The 17897-nt window shown below is 43.0% G+C and overlaps 1 protein-coding gene across 1 annotated transcript in view; it reads right to left on the bottom strand.

Annotated features, from left to right (window-relative positions):
• Positions 1–17897, bottom strand: part of LOC148439556 (phosphatidylinositol 4-kinase alpha) — a gene marked incomplete at its 5' end in the record, with an annotated part of 130583 nt that overhangs the window by 93232 nt on the left and 19454 nt on the right. Inside the window, 3 exons of the mRNA XM_088464591.1 lie at positions 1570–1620; positions 10528–10696; positions 14892–14992. Coding sequence (XP_088320717.1) covers positions 1570–1620; positions 10528–10696; positions 14892–14992 — 321 coding nt within the window. The remainder of the gene's footprint in view (positions 1–1569; positions 1621–10527; positions 10697–14891; positions 14993–17897) is intronic.

The raw sequence follows: 17897 nt of genomic DNA, 5'->3' as shown, positions 1-17897 counted from the left end.
ATGGGGCTTGTGGCTGGAGGGGGCACAGGGAGCAAGAGGGGACATGGGGCATGTGGCTGGAGGGGGTAAAGGGAGCAAGAGGGGACATGGGGCATGTGGCTGGAGGGGGCACAGGGAGCAAGAGGGGACACGGGGCATGTGGCTGGAGGGATAGAGGGGGCTGAAAGGGACACATGTTCCACAAAAGAGAGAAACCACCATATAGGTAAGCCTTGCCTATATGGTGGTTCTCTCTAACGTGGAACATATGTCCCTTCAGCCACATGCCCGCTGTTTCCCCTCTACCTGAGATTGGAAAAATGGTGACAGCAAAAAGATGTCAAATATCGGGAAGAAAACACTAAAGTTAATGTTTTCTTCCTGATAATTGACATCTTTGCTTAAACTTTATTGTTGGTTTTTCTTTTTTAAGTAATATTTATTAAACAGATCACAATAATATACAGCAAACAGATAGCGAAAACAATTGAATTGCAAGATTTGTGCATCAATATCTGCTATAAACAAATAATAACTTAGATGTGATCCAGTTGTAGAAGGAAAAATTAAGAATGAGAGAGCTTTGCTCAATAGCGACGACTAAATTAACAGTCAGGAGAGAAAAAAAGAGAAAGGAAAAGGAGAAAAAGGAACAGGAAAGGAAGGAAAATCGGTAGGAAAAAAATGAGTAGCGGTTGGGAAGGATCTCAAACTGTGTTACCATCAATAAAACCAATGCAGGAATTCAATTTATTGTTGGTTTTTCTTAATAATAAACCATTCAAAATTGCATATAAGACTTTTTTTTTTTCTTGCGGCCCACACACTCTTAAGCCTTGAATATTTGGCCCGGTTGGGATTTTGAGTTGGACGTGCCTGGTCTACAGTGTAGACATGGTCCTGGATTCCTGATGAAAGCAGGATCTGGCTGCCTTTTTACTTGTGGCTTATGCAAGCTTACTAAATATTTGCTTTTCTGCTAACAGTGTAACCATTAACTCCCATGTATAATGTCCTCTAAGCTGTTAACTGGAAGAGTTACCTAAGAGCTCTGTATAAAAGGTGTCAGCGTATTTATGTCACAAATGAATCAGAGGTTTCTCAATTTATATGTCGGCATGCAACACACGGTTCTCATACAGTTTGTTTTGGATAGCCACAAATCTGTTTTTCAAAGCTGTAGTGTCCTTCCAAGCAATACACTGCAATCCATAATTATTAGGATGTAGACCAGGGGTTCCCAACCACAGTCATCAAGGTACACTTACAGTCCAGGTTTTAAGGATAGCCATACTTGAGAACAGGTGTCTTAATTACTACCTCAGTTATTTTGATTACCCATCTGTGCTCAAGCAATTGATATCACTAAAACCTGGACTGTTAGTGTGCCTTGAGGACCGTGTTTGGAAAACCCTGATGTAGACAAAAGTAAACATAATTAAAAGGAAGAACACTGTTAATTCAAAACCAGAACACTGAGACCTTTGCCCCAAATGAATCCCCAACCTGCTGAATTTATAATGACAAAGTATGTTACTGAAAGCCAACACAAATGTTATTCTGACAAATATGAAAGGCAAAGATACTCACCACAGCAATTACAGGGATTAGGACTCCCAGATTACCAGCACTGCTAGAGGCCTGGTGAAAAAAATATTGAAAGGTTAGTTGAAAATAAACAAACCATTTTCTTCTACAGCAAAATTTACCTGTAAAATAATATAAAGAATTGTGCAATGGACAAGTAATAAAAGAATTAGGGCCGTATTCAATAGTTTCGCACCCGCGATAAACTTATGCATGCCGGACTTTTCGCCTACATCGCATATTTTAGAAGCGTACCCGCGATTCGCCCTATTCAATTCCAAAAGACGCAAAAAACGGCGACACGCAAAGTCAGAACAGGCGGAAAGTGGTGTCAGAATCGGGAAAATCAGCATGAACCCAAAAAAAAAAGCAGAAACTTTGGGGATCCATGTAGTAGTGCCCGATTAGCCCTAATAAAACTGTTTGGGATACTTAAGTTGGAACAATTGTCTCTAATTACCGTCTTTGCACAAGTGGTGAAGAATGGTATAAAGCCGTATTTTTAGTAGAAAATAAGTAGTCCTGGCAAATTTGGGGTACCTGAAAATGGGTGCCAGCATCTTGTAATGTCTGTAATGCGAAGTATTAATAAAAGTGAAATTCCACCCTCACAAAGCACCTGCAATCCCAAAAACACTTGACCTCTTCTTCGAGCACTCACAGAGCCTTATTTAGCTAGTTTGCGAATCTGTCCCCCCACTTTGTGTTTATTCGCCCCCAAATTCAAAGTACTTTTTTGGGGTGTTCTTTGCTTTTTTCCTGGAATTTTTTGACGCAGTTATCCTTTGGGGGCTGTCCCAAGGGTTCTGAGTGGTTTCCCCACCTCTGCACCCCAAAATAAAAGTTTTGCTCTTCTTTTCTCCTGCTAATCAGAGGCAAATCTTTTTCACCTATTACATTACATTGACTTTCCGTGTACGAGAAAAGCGAATGGAATTGAAGATGGAGATAAGTTTCCGACAGGCGGTGTCGAAATCGGTGATACTTTTTCGCGGATCTCGGCTTTTCACTTCATTGAATACGGACCTTAGTCTTAGATCTGTAAAGCACATAATTTACATTCTCTAGATTACAAATAAAATCTAAAATAAATTCCTTTCATTTTATATTTTACACTCCCCTATACACCACCTGTATCCACGGAGACCAGTTTAACATAACAAGCCCAAGGAACAGAAATGGAGGAGAGGAGAAGACCGGCACACACGCACACCAGGCATACAACTGTCTCGAAACTGGGTTCCGGAACAGTGAAACCCTCAGTCAGCCAGGGGCACGAAGGCAGGTGCCCAGTCTCCACCACTGATTAAAAAAAAAAAAAAAAGGATTTTACAGGTAAGACAAAACTTCCCTTTGTTCTTTCATCCTAAGGTGGACAAAGCTGTTCCGTCAATGGAGGGAATGCTACTGTGCTGCACTAAGGACTGACGCCCAAAGGCTGCATCAACCGAGGCGAAGGTGTTAAATCTGCAAAATTTGAGGTATGGGAGGACCATGTGGCCATTTTACAGAGCTGCAACACGGCGGTTTCATCGCCAATTGGTAGGCCCAATGAATACTAAGGTGCAACCAACGAGTCAAGGTTTGTTTAGAGGATGTCCAGCCTCACCTGTGAGTATCATAAAGGACGAAGAGAGATTTGTGGAACTCCTTGGTCATAAGTACATAAGTGCGAAGAGCTCGGACCACGTCCAGCATAAGTAGAGATTACCTGGAGTCAGTAACCTCTGAAGCTGAAAGGGAAGGAAGCACAAACTCCTGATTGAAGTGGAAACGGGAGACTACCTTAGGGAAATAGTCTAGCCGGGTACAAAGAATCGCACAGCCAGCGTGGAAAAGGAAAAAGGGTGCTCGGTGGGACAATAGTCAGCAAGAAAATAGTTTTCCATGTCAGCCAATGGAGATCAACTGAGTCTAATGGCTCAAAGGGAGATTCCTGTAGAACCCGTAACACCAAGGTCAAGTCCCATGGATATAATGGAGAAACACAAAGGGGGCTAAATGTGGAGGGCCCACTGCAAGAAGGTCTGAATCACAGGCAAACTTTCCACATGGTGTTGAAACACCAACGACAGGTCAGACACTTGCACCTTCAAAGAAGCCAGTCGGAGTACCAGGTCAAGTCCCGTGCCTTAAGAGTGATAAAACTCTTGAAGGTTAATATACAACCTCGGGCAGAACACCATTGAAAATAAGTCTGCCATACACAATAATATATTTGTGCCAAGGAGGGCCCTCTGGCAGACAGCATGGCTCAGATAACCAGATCTGAGGTACCTCTCAAATTCAAGATTGATTTCTCAATAGCCACCCACTCAAAGCTAGAAGTGCGATGTCCGGGTGAAGACATTGGCCCTTAGATAGAAGATCCAGCTTGAGAGGCAGGCACCACAGGACTACTATGGACAGACTAAGGAAGTCTGCGTACCAGGCCCTTTTTGCCAGTCCAGGGTGATGAGAATGGCCACGACTCCCTCCTGCTTCAACATGTGAAGAACCCAAAGTAGAAGAGCAATCGGCGGATAAAGGTACACTAATAAATAAGCCCCATGGAACTGCTAGGGTGGTCTACCAAGAATGCCTCCAGGTCCCTGGTGCGGGAACTGTATCGGGGCACCATGTTGTTGTGCCGAGAGGCCATCAAGTCGATGTATGGGTGACCACAGCGACGAACCAGCATCAGGAACACTTTGGAATATAGGGACCACTTGCCTGAATGAACGACCTGCCTGCTGAGCAAGTCTGACTCACAATTTTGGACTCTAGGGATGTACAGCGATCGCTGACAAGTCAGGAAGAAACAGTTCCACCCAAAAGAAAATGCAACTTCTCTAATTGCAGCCCTACTCTTGGTACCGCCCTGATGATTGATGTAGGCAACTGCAGTGGAGTTGTCTGATTGGACCTTCATTGCCCTGTGTTGGAGGAAAGGACTTGCCTGACAAAGCACGCGGTAAACCACCCAAAGTTTCTGGATATTTATCTGGAGGCTTCTCTCCTGAACTGACCACTGGTCATGAAATGATTGACGTCCTCTGATGGCGCCCCAACCGCGCATCCACTCTGGACAGAACAACAGTCTGGGATTTGAGTTGCAGAGGAAAGCGGTTCCACCTCTGCAGAAGTTCCAGTTGTGGTGGCCTGGAATGAAATTGTGCATACTCCACCATATCGAAGGTGTAGATTAGCTTGCCTAGAAGCCGCATACACAAGTGTATCAAGAGACTGCACTGTTTGAGAAAGTTCCTGATTAGGGATTGAAGGGATGCCTGTTTGCCCCTGGAAAGAAAAACTCTGAACTCTGCAGATCAGGAGAGCGCCCAGATGGAGCATGTTTTGAGATGGTGCTAGTCTTAGGGTGGAACCCGCGCTGCACAAGGTTATGGGGTTTATTGTATATCGATATAAGCTGCAGGGCCTAACATGGTAACCTAACCCTGTAGAGAACGTAAATTGCAAGTAATGGGGGAAGTCCACGCTAAAAGGTGATGTAGTTTATAGAGTGTCTAGGTAAGTAATAACTATGTGACAATATGTGTTTGAATACAAGTCACCTTTATTTGTATATTCTATGCAGTGGGAGTCACAGTTCTCCCTTATAGTTGTAGATTGGATGTGCGATCACTCGTACTTCCTCAATACAGGGTATACTAGTGTCCAGGTTTTAAAGTTAATCAAAAAGATGGCTTTTGGGTAGATAACAAAAATAGAAAAAAATCCTTAATAAAAAGATACTTTGTTGAATAGTCATTTGTTTAAAGGTTCACTCATTAATTTGATATGTCCAATATGTAGGTGCAGGTGTTGGGGATGTGTATGGTGGGGCGGCATCCCGTACCCCCAGGTGCACAACTTACCCTTCGCTGTCTTGCTTCGCAAACCTCCTGGTGTGTGGTCTAGTCTTGTCGTCTTCTTCCTCCATTCGCTCCGTCTGCTGCTCCTCTATGTTGCAGCGTGTGAACAGCTAAAACACACGCTGGCTGAGATGCAGCTCTGGACTTGCGCAAATTGGTCAGCCAGCCATTAAATCGCAGTAAAACCTGGGTAAGATGGATATGTTCCTGCAGAGTGTCCTGAGACTGGGACAACAGAAGAAGGTTATCCAGGTATGGTAGAATCCTGACTGCTCTGAGATGAAGGTCTGCTGCCATCACAACCATGACCTTTGTTGAACACACGGGGTACTGTGGAGAGTCCTAAAGGCAAGGCCCAAAACTGGAAGTAGTCTTTATGGACTGCAAAGTGGAGGAATTGCTCATGATCCTTCCGGATAGGAATTTTTAAGTAAGCATCCTGAATGTCCAAGAGACCATGAAATCGTCTGGCTCCAGGGCCTGCATGATGGACCAAAGTGATTCCATCATGAACCTGGGGACCCTTAGAAACAAGGCTGAGCTGCCGACAAAGAGGTTAACTCTTTAGTGCCCAGACGACTTCTGCAGCTCCCACTATACGCAGGGTCCCAGTGTCCACCATAGGATGAAATAAAAAAACAGATCATCTTCTAATGCTCTATGATGCTTACAGCATGCGTCAAATCAGGCATTAGTTAGATGGACTTCTGTGAATCACAAGGATTACACTGAGGCAGCAAAACCTGTTTCTCTACAATGTAAAGGCACATTCTACAAGATCAGTAAGTCAGGGCTCGACAAATCCCGGAAGCCAGGTCGCCATGGTGACCAGAATTTGCTGCCCAGTGACCAAATGTTGCAGGGAGGGAGGGAGCAGTTTTTCAGCCCCAGCGGAGATCGTGGGCGTGCCAGCCTGTTGTGCTGCGATGGCCATGTCATGCACAGGATGTATGTCCCCTGCGCTGACTCCTCCGCCTCTTCATCTTGGTGCGCTGACTGCGGTTACTCTTGTTAGACCCGGCGAGGTCTGGTAAGAGGGTTTATGTATGACAGGCGGAGACTTTGCCCGGGTTTTTTGGGCTGGGTATGGGGGTTAATTGTGTGGGTATGGGGGTTGGCTGCCCAGGGAGGGGGATTAGCTGCTCAGTAATGTGGCTATGGGGGTTTAGTTTGCCCGAGGTGTAGCTGCACAGCAATGTGGCAGTAGAAGAGTAGTTTACCTGGGAGTACCCAGTTAGTGGTGTGGCCGTGGGGGTTGGTTGATGGGGGGTAGGTGCTCAGTAATGCTGCTCCGGGGGAAGGGGGGGTCTGTATCCTACACTGTAATCCTGGCTCCTTGATTTCAGAAAAATGTGTTAAGCCATGCAGTGAGTGCTATGTGGGTGGCATGGTATGGATCAGCTGTGTCGGATAACATGTGTTTCCATTCAAAATTGATGAACAAACCCACCTAAAGGGCAGCTTTGGCATATCCCAATGGTTCAAAGTCCCACATAGTACAAAAGCGAAAACAGGATATTTACACTTATGCTAAATCTTTTCTCAGATTCCATACCTCATAACATTGTTTGTAAAAGGGAGTATTTAATTACTTCAGGTTCAAGTTCATTTCTATGTACACATGAAGCAGGTCCACGCACACACTTGTGTATGTATATATACATACATACATACATACACAATATGTATTTTATTAGTATTTCTTTTTACATAGTAACATCAGTGCAGAAGTTATTTTTTTTCACTACAGTACAAAGATAAACAGTTCCCTGTACATCCTGATCCAACAAACAGCTTACCTATAGTGCTACTACAGGACTTTGCCCTGTACCACACTACTGTGGGTGGAGACCTTGAAACACTTGCCTCATGAAAAGTCACAAATGTAATCATCACTCAGTAGTCCATAAAGTAAACTTTACAGTTCTAAGTGCATGGAACATTAATTGTTAACATCTGTAATCAGACATTTATTTCCATTATCCAATTCCTTAATAAACAATATAATATAATGTAATTGCGACAATATTACTAGTTAATGCATATAAATATAAAGTTTTAACTTGGCATGAAAACAATGAGGGGGAAAAGAACGAGAAGTGACACATATAGAAAAGGATTTTGTGCGTCTAATATTGTACATTCCAATACAACTACTACTACGCTAGTGTCAGACTGATGGATCCCAGTAATGCTAGTAACAAACTTTCAAAAACCACAGAGTACTTTTCTGCAGTTTTCTTCTGCAAAGTGAGATAGTTATATATATATATATATATATATATATATATATATATATATATATACACACACACACACACACACACACACACACACACACACACACACATGCTGTATGGACAAACGTATTCAGACGCCTGACCATTACGCCAACAGGGACTGTAATGACATCGTATTAAAATACATATACTATAATATGGAGCTGGTTCCCCTTATGCAGCTATAACAGCTTCCACTCTTCTTGGAAGGCTTTCAACAAGATTTTGGAGGGTTTCTGTGGGAATTTGTGGCAATTCATTCTGTAGAGCATTTATGAGGTCAGGCACTGATGTTGGGGGCGAGAAGGCCTGGCTCGCAATCTCCGTTCCAGTTCATCCCAAAGGTGATCAGTGGGGTTGAGGTCAGGGCTCTGTGCGGGCCAGTCAAAGTCTTCCACACCGAACTTATCAAACTATGTCTTTATATTCCTTGCTTTGTGCACTGGGGCACTGTCATGTTGGAATAGAAAAGGGCCTTCCCCAAACTGTTGCCACAAAGTTGGAAGCATAACATTGTCCAAAATGTGTTAGTATGCAGAAGCATCTTTTTAATTTGTTCTATTGAAAATCAATAAAATATACTTGATTCAAAAAGATTGCCCTTCACTGGAGATAAGGGGCATAGCCCAAACCCTGAAAAACAGCCCCATACCATTATCCCTCCTTCACCAAACTTCACTGTTGGCACAATGCAGTCAGGCAGGTAACGTTCTCCAGGCATCCGCCAATCCCAGACTCGCTCATCTGACTGCCAAACAGAGAAGAGCGATTTGTCACTCCACAGAACACGTTTCCACTGCTCCACAGTCCAACTTGTCTGTGTGCTTTACACCACTCAATCTGAGGCTTGGCATTGGTGATGTGAGGCTTGCATGCAGCTGCTCTCCATTAAGCTCCCGCCGCACAATTTTTGTGCTTAAATTAATGTCAGTGGAAGTTTGGAACTATTCAGCTATGGAATCAACAGAGCGTTGGGGACTTTTACGCACCATGCGCCCTAGCAGTCGATCCTGCTCTGTGATTTACGTGGTCTTACGCTACATGGCTGAGTTGCTGTTCCTAAATGCCTCCACTTTCTAATAATATCACTTACAGTTGACCGTGGAATATCCAGCAGGGATGATATTTCACGAACTGTCTCATTACAAAGGCGGCATCCTATCACAGTACCACGCTTGAAGTCACTGAGCTCTTCAGAATGACCCATTTTGCAAATGGAGACTGCATAGCTAGGTGCTTGATTTTATACACCTGTGGCAATGGGTCTGATTGAAACACCTCAATTCAATAATTCAAATACTTTTGTCCATATATTGTGTGTGAGTATATGACCACTTCCTACAAATGACGTCGGCAGTGCGTAGCCCATGAAGTACATCACATGCCGTTCGCTGGCTTGGTGAGTATATAAGGTGTGTGATAGGCCGTCTGCACACATGTCACTCGCTGCTGTTATGGGTAAAAGGGGTGATTTATCAGAGTTGCAAAAAGGGATGATTATTGACTTTCGGGCCAAGGGTGGCAGTATTTCTGAAACAGCGCAGTTTGTGAACTGTTCGCGTGTGAATAACCAACGGGGAAACTGCGGAGCATCACGTGCCATTGATGTGAGAGGTGTACGCCGACTGACACTCTACAGTGGAGCAGCCCACCGTCAAAATGAACCTGGGGGCCACCAGATGTGTGTCTAAAACGACAGTTTAGCAAACCCTGCTGCGTATGGGGCTCCGAAGCAAATGGATGGTCACTGTACCTATGCTAACGAAGGTGCATTGGCGAAAAAGGCTTCAATTTTCACCCCTGTATCGGAATTGGATCTCCGCTGATTGGTGAAGGATTGCCTTCTCCGATGAGTCACATTTTCTGTTTCGTCAAACGGATGGACGTTGGCGTGTCAGACGATAAACATCGGATAACACAAACATCTTGCAACAATTTCTGGAAGAACACAAACTGGTGGTGGCAGCGTTATGGTCTGGGGAATGTTTTCATGGCATTCTCTGGGCCCACTCATCCATGTGGATGGTACCCTCAACCGATTTGGTTATGAATTCATCCTTGCAGAGCACGAACACCCATACATGCCGATTGTCTTCCCTGAGGCGGATGGGATCTTCCAACAAGACAATGCGACATGTCATACAGCTAGAAATGTCCAACAGTGGTTTAACAAGGACGATCAAGACTTCCAAGTACTTCCCTGGCCCCCTAATTACCCGGATTGGAACCCAATTGAGCATCTGTAAGACCACCTCGATCATTGTGTTCGCTCTATGGATACTCCACCACGTACACTCCAGCAGCTGTGGGATGCACTGCAGTCAGCATGGCTCCAGATACCTGTGCCAACCTACCAGAACCTTATTGAGTCACTCCCAGTGTGTATTTTCATAGTTCGCGCACGCCGCATCGCTGGCTAGTGCGCCTTGGCAATTTTAAAATCTTGTGTAGCGTGCCTCGATTTGAAAAAGGTTGAAAATCACTGGTCTATTAAATTTAGCTAACTAGCTGTTATTTCTTTACAACCTTTTCAATCAGCACTATTTTCTGCAGTATGTTATTACTAGGTATGTTTATTGCAGAGCCGAGTGTGATTGTACAGCACACAGAATCAGCCCCTCTATGTATAGAAGTGATGAGTGATACCATTCAATTTAATCCAATTTAATCCAACAAGCACTGAACAAAAATCTTTAGGATGCAACAACTGTAAATTGTACAAAGATGGACTATGGTTTAGTTCTTGAGTCCTTGACAATGAATGAAAAGTGCTATTCACAATATCAATGTGATGTTTTTTCAAGCAGCATTAGAAGCTACTGTCTCACCTTCAGCGCTGGACCTTTCTCACTGGCTCTCTCACTGGCTCGCTTTCCCTCAAGCCCCAACTGCACAAACAGCTCCAGTAGGTTCATCAGAAGCTCATCTACCAGCTGCTCTCCCTGGATGTTGGCTGCAATGTTTGCCAGGGCGTTTATGACAGCCAAAGAACAGTGTCTAACAAGAAAGGGTAACTGGTTTTACTTTTATCCAAAATCGGAAAAAGGATGAAAAACACACAAATAAATATTCACATACTAATATTAATTAAATTATATATATATATATATATATATATATATATACACATACATATATACACATACATATATATATATATATATATATATATATATACATACATACATACATATATATATATATATACATACATACATATATACATATATATACATACATACATATATACATATATACACACACACACTTTTAGATTAGAGTTCATTTTTAGTTCATGAGCCAACCTTAACCAGATTTATGGAAATAATGGAAAAACTGTTGTGGGTAAAAGACTGATGTGGTAATAGAGGGGAGATGCTAAGGGTGTGGATGTAGGATGTGCATATTAACTGCACAAAGTCAGTGTGGCCATATATTAATAAAGTAATTCTTGTACTTACATTACCTCCTTTTCTCATAATCCATTCCGGGGCACTGGAAACACTTTGTGGTCATAGAGTGCGGTACAGAGAGTGTAGGCACTTTACGTTTAAAAAGTTTATGCTCCTCCCCTCTCTATGCCCCAGTGGCTGTTTGGGAATTTCAGTTTAGTCCTACAAAGCCCCACAAGACAGGTCAAGGCTATAGAACGAGAGGGAAGATAAGGAAAACAACGTTTTCCAAAAAAAAATAATAATCCTAACAAGGGTATAAAAAAAGAAGAAATCATGACTAAGGACAGAACACAAACAAGGAGAGTAAAGAGAGGGCATCCTGTATCCACCAATGGACTATGGAGTAAAGGATTAACAGAAGAAGAAGAAAAAAAATTTCTCAGGCATCCATTGGGGGACACTACAAACACTGTGAGGACGTCCCTAAGGGAGGGTATGCTTAGAAGTTGCTGTGCACAGCACCTTACATCCAAAGCTGGCATATTTGAACACAGAAGTTTTGAACCTGTAAAATTTGGTAAAGGTGTAGACCAGGCAGCCACCCTGCACAGCTGCTCAGAAGAGGCCCGGTGCTGCAGAGCCCAGGAAACTCCCATAGCCCTGTGGAATGTGCTCTCACATTTTCAGGAAAGAGCAGCCCTGCCCCAAAGTAATCCTAACAAATTAGTGTCGTTATCCACATAGCAATGGCTTGTTTGGAAGCTGGCTAACCTCTGTTGTGGACAATGTAAATAGCGAATACATTATCCATCCTGTGCAAGTCCCTATGCACAGACTCAATGCCCTTTAAAAATGTTCAGAACAAATGTTGGACAAAATGAATACAGATAAATGAAAATGTCCTGGAATATTTGTATATGTTAAGACACCATGTACACTGTTTTCTCGAAATTGTACTGGATCTTTTCTTCATTTATTTCCCATTATTTTTATATACGGTGTTATTTGCTTCAATAAAAGTAAATAAAAAAATTTAAAAAAAAGTCCACAAAACAGAGAGCCCTCTTCCTCTAGAGACTTATCAGAGTCCAAGACCAAGATCAGAACATCCTGATTCAAATGGGATTTTGAGATCACTGTAGACAGAAATAAATGCTTGGTTGATAGAACAGCCGTGACATCTTCAAAGTTGAAGAAAGAAGACCTACAAGATGGAGCACCCAGCTCCAAAACTCTCCTAGATGAGGAGATAGAAAACAGGAAGGAAACCTTCCAGGTAAGACCTCAACCCCACTGAATTAAGAATGGGCTGAGTGAAAGCATAAAGCTTTCTTCACTAGAACTATTGGAGTCTAAAAAAAACACAAACCTTTCTACTATTCAGGGACTGGAGTAACTACTCCTGTGGCAAGAAGGGACTGAGTGACCTCTCTCAGAGCAAAATTATTTGTTTTGTCCATGGGAAGATCTACAGTGAAAAAGTGTCTGGAGTAGCCGGGTTGGGCATGTCCTGTGATGCCAAATGTTTGTCAGAAAGCTTGGGAGTTGACTGCCTACATGCCCAAACTTGTCTGTCTCTCTACAGCCCTCCCCAGGAGTAGGCTTGATTTCTCACCTTCCCATAGGACTGAGAGGAGCAAATCAAGGTATCGGGTCTAGGTGCACTGACAAGGAAAAAAACTAATTTCCACAGTAGCCTAAGAAATGAATGCTTCCAGTTTGTCACAGAGCAGGACCTCCCTAGAGTATACAACAAAGTAAATTATTGTTGTCAGTTGTCCTGGGCAGCACCCCCGAATTCATTGCAATTCATGATTATATTTAACAGGGGCATTCTGATAAAATATTTCTCAATTACTTGTGCAGAAGTCAGTCCCATTTCCCTTTCTTCGATTTGTCTCCCTAGGGTATGCAAGGCACTGCAGGGCCATCTCAAATTCAGCATCCACCTCCCAGGTACAAAGCAAGAGCATGGCATGCAGAGAAGGCAGAGTCTGAAACACTGACCACATAAAGTCCCATATCAATGGCTCTTACCCTAAATACACAAAGTCCTAACATACTGTTACAGCTGTTCAAATCTGCTATGTTAGAATACAGGCTTTCAGCCAATTTGCTCTGACCATCTCTCCACAGTCATACTGACCCAAGTTGAAGGTAAGTTGGGTTTAAGGGAGACATCAATCTTCCTATCCATGCTATCGCATAAAGGAGGAAGTGCTTGCAAACACAATGGTGGTGGGAGAATACACCTTAGGAGGTGATTCCCATTTTGCCATATCCTTGTTAGTGAGATGACAGAGGTAAGATAATCTGCAAGATATCTGAAGTTTCTGATCAAGCAAGCAGGTTCTCCAACTAAGCAGAAGGCGGCAAAAAAACTGTTCATTTTTGTGTTTAAACAGCGAAGTGTCTGGAATTTCAGATTTCTCTCTACAATAGTTTTGTACTGTGTGTCTGACAGCAAATGCTAGATCCTCCAATCACAGCTACCCAAAAGCATGTTCAAAAGTAAATCTCAGGATCAAAGCCTTCTGCCAGCTAAAATTTCTCTTGGAATCACAAGTCAGAGTCTGTGCAAGAGCAGGCAGCTACCGTTTCCATGACATGGTCCGAGGTGGCAACAGTCAAAAGGGGGCTGTCTGAAATCTCAGGAAAAGAAATGTTGATTCCATTAGGTCCATAATTTGAAGGGGAGCAGAAAAGAAGATAATAAAATAGTCATGTGCATATAGAAAGATAACATACAAACAAAATATAAGGTCCAAGGCAATCAAGAGCACGAGTGATGCATCAATAAGGGGGACATAAATAATCAATAAAGCATGGCATGCAAAGTATTGTTGGGTAATACCAACTGGAAGATGAGACAGAGTATCCTAACACACGAAGAGGGGCCACCATCTAAATAAAATAACATTTCAGCTTCTCTTTTCTTTTGTAATTTGTTTGGGTGTATACATTTTTACATTTGTTTGGGTGTGGATGGCACCTCTGCTGGTATAAAGATATATCTAATGGTCAACCTTATCATTTACTAAAGAATTCCATTTGTAAAATTCGGGAGCAAACAAGATTCTGACAAGGATGACCTTAAGCTAGGATAGAGGGCATATTTATATATGACTTTATTGGCACGGTCTTCCAAAGATAAACCAAATAGACACAATCTGTCTCCAGATGTGGGACCACAGGGACAGTAGCCCTAACAGCAGCACAGCCTAAAGTCCAAAAATCAAAAACGATGGAAGAGGATCAGAGGCTCTTATCTTCTGTTCAAAACATAACGCTATATCCGGATGGTGTTATATCGGCTAACAGTGATGAAAAGCAGGGAAGATACAGTTCTCTTCTTGCTTTCTCCCACAGTGCACCGTTTCAGGGGTCCCTCAGTCACATTCTATGCTCAGTCACATTCTGTGCATGTGTGGAAGGACTTGAAGTCTTTTGCATTTACAAAAGATGTTACTGAGAGGAATTCACTCCTTGCCAGGACAGTCCAGTAACACATAGTCTGTCCTAGAATGTATAGTGATATAAGTAAGACGATATAAAAAGCACAAATATGGGGTGAAAATAATTCATATTTTTGTATTGCTTTCTTCATTTTTTATTAAACTGAGCCCTAAAACTGTGAACACAGCAGCTCACATCTAATAGGAGAAATATACACCAAGTGAATTAATAGCCAAGAAATTTATTTTTCCCCAATATATTACAATGATTTACTTTTTTTTTTCTCTGTCTACTTACTTGCAGTACATGTGCTGCATGGCAACTAATTAGATATAATTTACCTATATCCATGATCTTTGTAATCCTTGGTAGAGTACACAACTGAGCTGGCCTTCACACTGATCTGCTGGAATAAGTTCCACACCTCCTGGTAGATGTATTGCTGTGGAGAATAGCACAAGTTGTTTAGAAGCAGCACAAAGCCCATCTCAAAACAATCTATATTTCTATACATAATATCAAATAAAGTCCCTGGTAGGCTTCTGTTTGTTCGGGCTAATCTCGAGAACCAATGGACAGATTTTGACGCAGTTTTCACTATTCTATAGAGCATTTGTCAAGGAAGGTTTAGGTGTATGAAACATAAATTTATGACAAAGGGAGCTGAACAGTGACCATTTTAGCGAAGTGCATGAAAAAACGGACGTCCGAGCGCTTTCTTGGCTTACGCTGCCTAAATCGTTACAGATATATCATAACGATGGACTTTATTTTATACTATGTAGACAAAAACTGATGTAAGCCCGGTTTACTGATACAAAATTTAAGTTGATCCTTTTTTACCGTTCCAATTTCATTTATGTGAAAAACGATTCTTTCATTTCAAACGAGTCCAACTCTTGGTAAGAGTCTGGTTTGGCATAACAATTATTAAATCACAGGGTCAGACACTTAATGTGGCTGGAGTTGACCTAAGTGGAGACTTTTTCTCATGGACAACTCTACATGGCCCTTTTGCATGTCACGTCAAAACCAAATCTTTTCGTTTACAAAAAAGCTAGAGCCGTAAATTCAAAATTCCTCCTGTGCGAAGTCGAGGCGGGTCGCTAGTCAAATATATAAAGCAGCAATTGGAAGGCAATCACAAGGAACAAGTTCTGGCCTGGGTGCCTGGGTGCAGAGCACCAAAGTAGAAGGTGCAAAGAGATAACTGGGAAGCACTTACTGGACTTTATAAAAGTAACTGCAAAAGTATTAGTTAATGAAACAGACCATATAAAACATTTTTGGCAATATAATGCAGTTGATCAAGACAAATAATAAAGGGAACCATATAATATGAAATGTTGAATTTATGATAAAGGGAACTATATGATAAGAATTGTCGATTTTGACTTTTCACAAACTATTATTTATAAATGTTCACCTTAAGCAAAAAATTACTTTTGTTGACTAATCAGTGGATATCTTAATAATAAGTGACAATAAATTAAGTGCTATTTCAAAGACCACTAACAAATATACAAATATCAATGCCCACCAAAAATTGACAAAAGATAATTTTTTTGTAAACCAGAGGAAAACAATAACCAATACCTTTGACTCAGAAAAGGAGATTTATGTTCTTACTTGTTAAATCTCTTTCTTTGATTCCATAGGGGGCACTCTTGGGTATAGCCTGGAGAGGAGAGTCTGGGCACCAAATAGTTAAACTTAAATTCCCAACAGCCAGGCTCCTTCTCCTCTATACCCTGCCCCCAGCCACCGGCAGCCAGTTTAGTTAGCCCACGTCAAGAAGTGAGGAAGAGGAGAAGGAGAAGGAAGACCGGTATAGACCCTTAGAACCACACACACATAGGATAGGCGAGCAAAACCGGTAACCAAGGAAACACACCCCTGCAGTCAGGTGCATCAGGGTGAGAGCCCTGTGCCCCCTATGAAGTCAAAGAAAGAGATTTAACATGTAAGAACATAAATCTCCTTATCTTCTTCCTCCATTAGGGGGCACAGGGATCACTCTGGGACATCCCAAAGCTGCCCCCCTATGGGAGGTGACGCTCCTGAGCTGCAGTGAGAACACAGCGCCTAAAGGCTGCATCCGAAGATGCAAAAGTGTCACAAGCATAAAAGCTTACAAAAGTGCGCCACAGTGGGCTGCCCAAGAGGATCCCACAGACTGGGTGGAATGGGCAGTCATCACTGCAGGGGAAATAAATCTGCCAAAGAGTATGCCTGGCGGATAGTCAAACAGAGCCAGTGGGCTATGGTCTGTTTAGTAGCCGGCCAGCCCCGCTTGTGGAAATCTTATAGCACAAACAGAGAACCTGACTTGCGGAAATCTCTGGTTCTGTCCACATAAATGCAGAGAGCCCTCACAACGTCCTAAGAGGCCACCTCCGCAAAGAATCTGGAACCCGGAAGACGGTACCATAAACTCCTGGTTTATGTGAAATCAAGACGCCACCTTGGGAAGATAACCCAGGTGAGTCTGTAGAACAGCCTGGTCCAACTGAAAACCAGAAATGGGGAGCGGCACAACAAGGCGCTGAAGTCGGTCACTCGCCGGGCCGATAAGATGGCAATCTGAAAGACGGTCTTCCATTTAAACCAACGCACCTCAGCCGTATCTAAGGGCTCAAAGGGAGCTGATTGCAGAACCTGAAGAACCAGAGACAGTTTCCAGGGAGCCAGGAAACAGGAACAGATGAACATGGATAACTCCCTAGTGGAAGGTCTACACATGAGGTAAGAGTGCAATCTGCCTCTGGAAGAGAACAGACAAAGCCAAAACCTGGATCTTCAAGAAAGACTGCCGGAGGCCCAAGTCCAGACCTGTCTACAAAAAGGAAAGAACACGGGAGAGGCGAAAAGACTTGGGATTAAAGCCCTTAGTTGAACACCAAGTAGAATAGGTACGAAAACTCGGTGATAGATTCTCGCCGAAGAGGGCTTCCTAGCATTAAGCATGGTCTGAATGACCCTTCCCTTCTGGAAAACCCCTTTGCTCTCAAAAAGGATGTCTCAAGAGCCAACCCATCGAAGCACGGGCCATGGGGGGAGATGCAGTGGGGCGTCGATGGAGAGGCCTAGAAGGTCTGCATACCATGCCTGCCATGGCCAGTCAGGTGCCACCAGGATCACCATGCGTTCTTCCAATTTGAACTTGCGGAGGACTCGCGGGAATCTTACAGACTGATGAACATGGGGCAAGATGTATATGAGGGTAACGTCCACGGAACAGCCAGAGCGTCCACCAGGAAAGTGCCAGGATCCTTGGTACGGGAACAGTAGCTCGGCAACTGATGGCTGTGACGAGACGCCATGTCTATGTCCGGTAGGCCCCAATG

Source organism: Taudactylus pleione, unplaced genomic scaffold, assembly GCF_031769625.1.
Source record: "Taudactylus pleione unplaced genomic scaffold, aTauple2 ptg001707l, whole genome shotgun sequence".
In the NCBI taxonomy this organism is placed as follows: Eukaryota; Metazoa; Chordata; class Amphibia; order Anura; family Myobatrachidae; genus Taudactylus; species Taudactylus pleione.
Note: the sequence above shows the minus strand (reverse complement) of the source record. Positions and strands in the feature narration are given on the sequence as shown.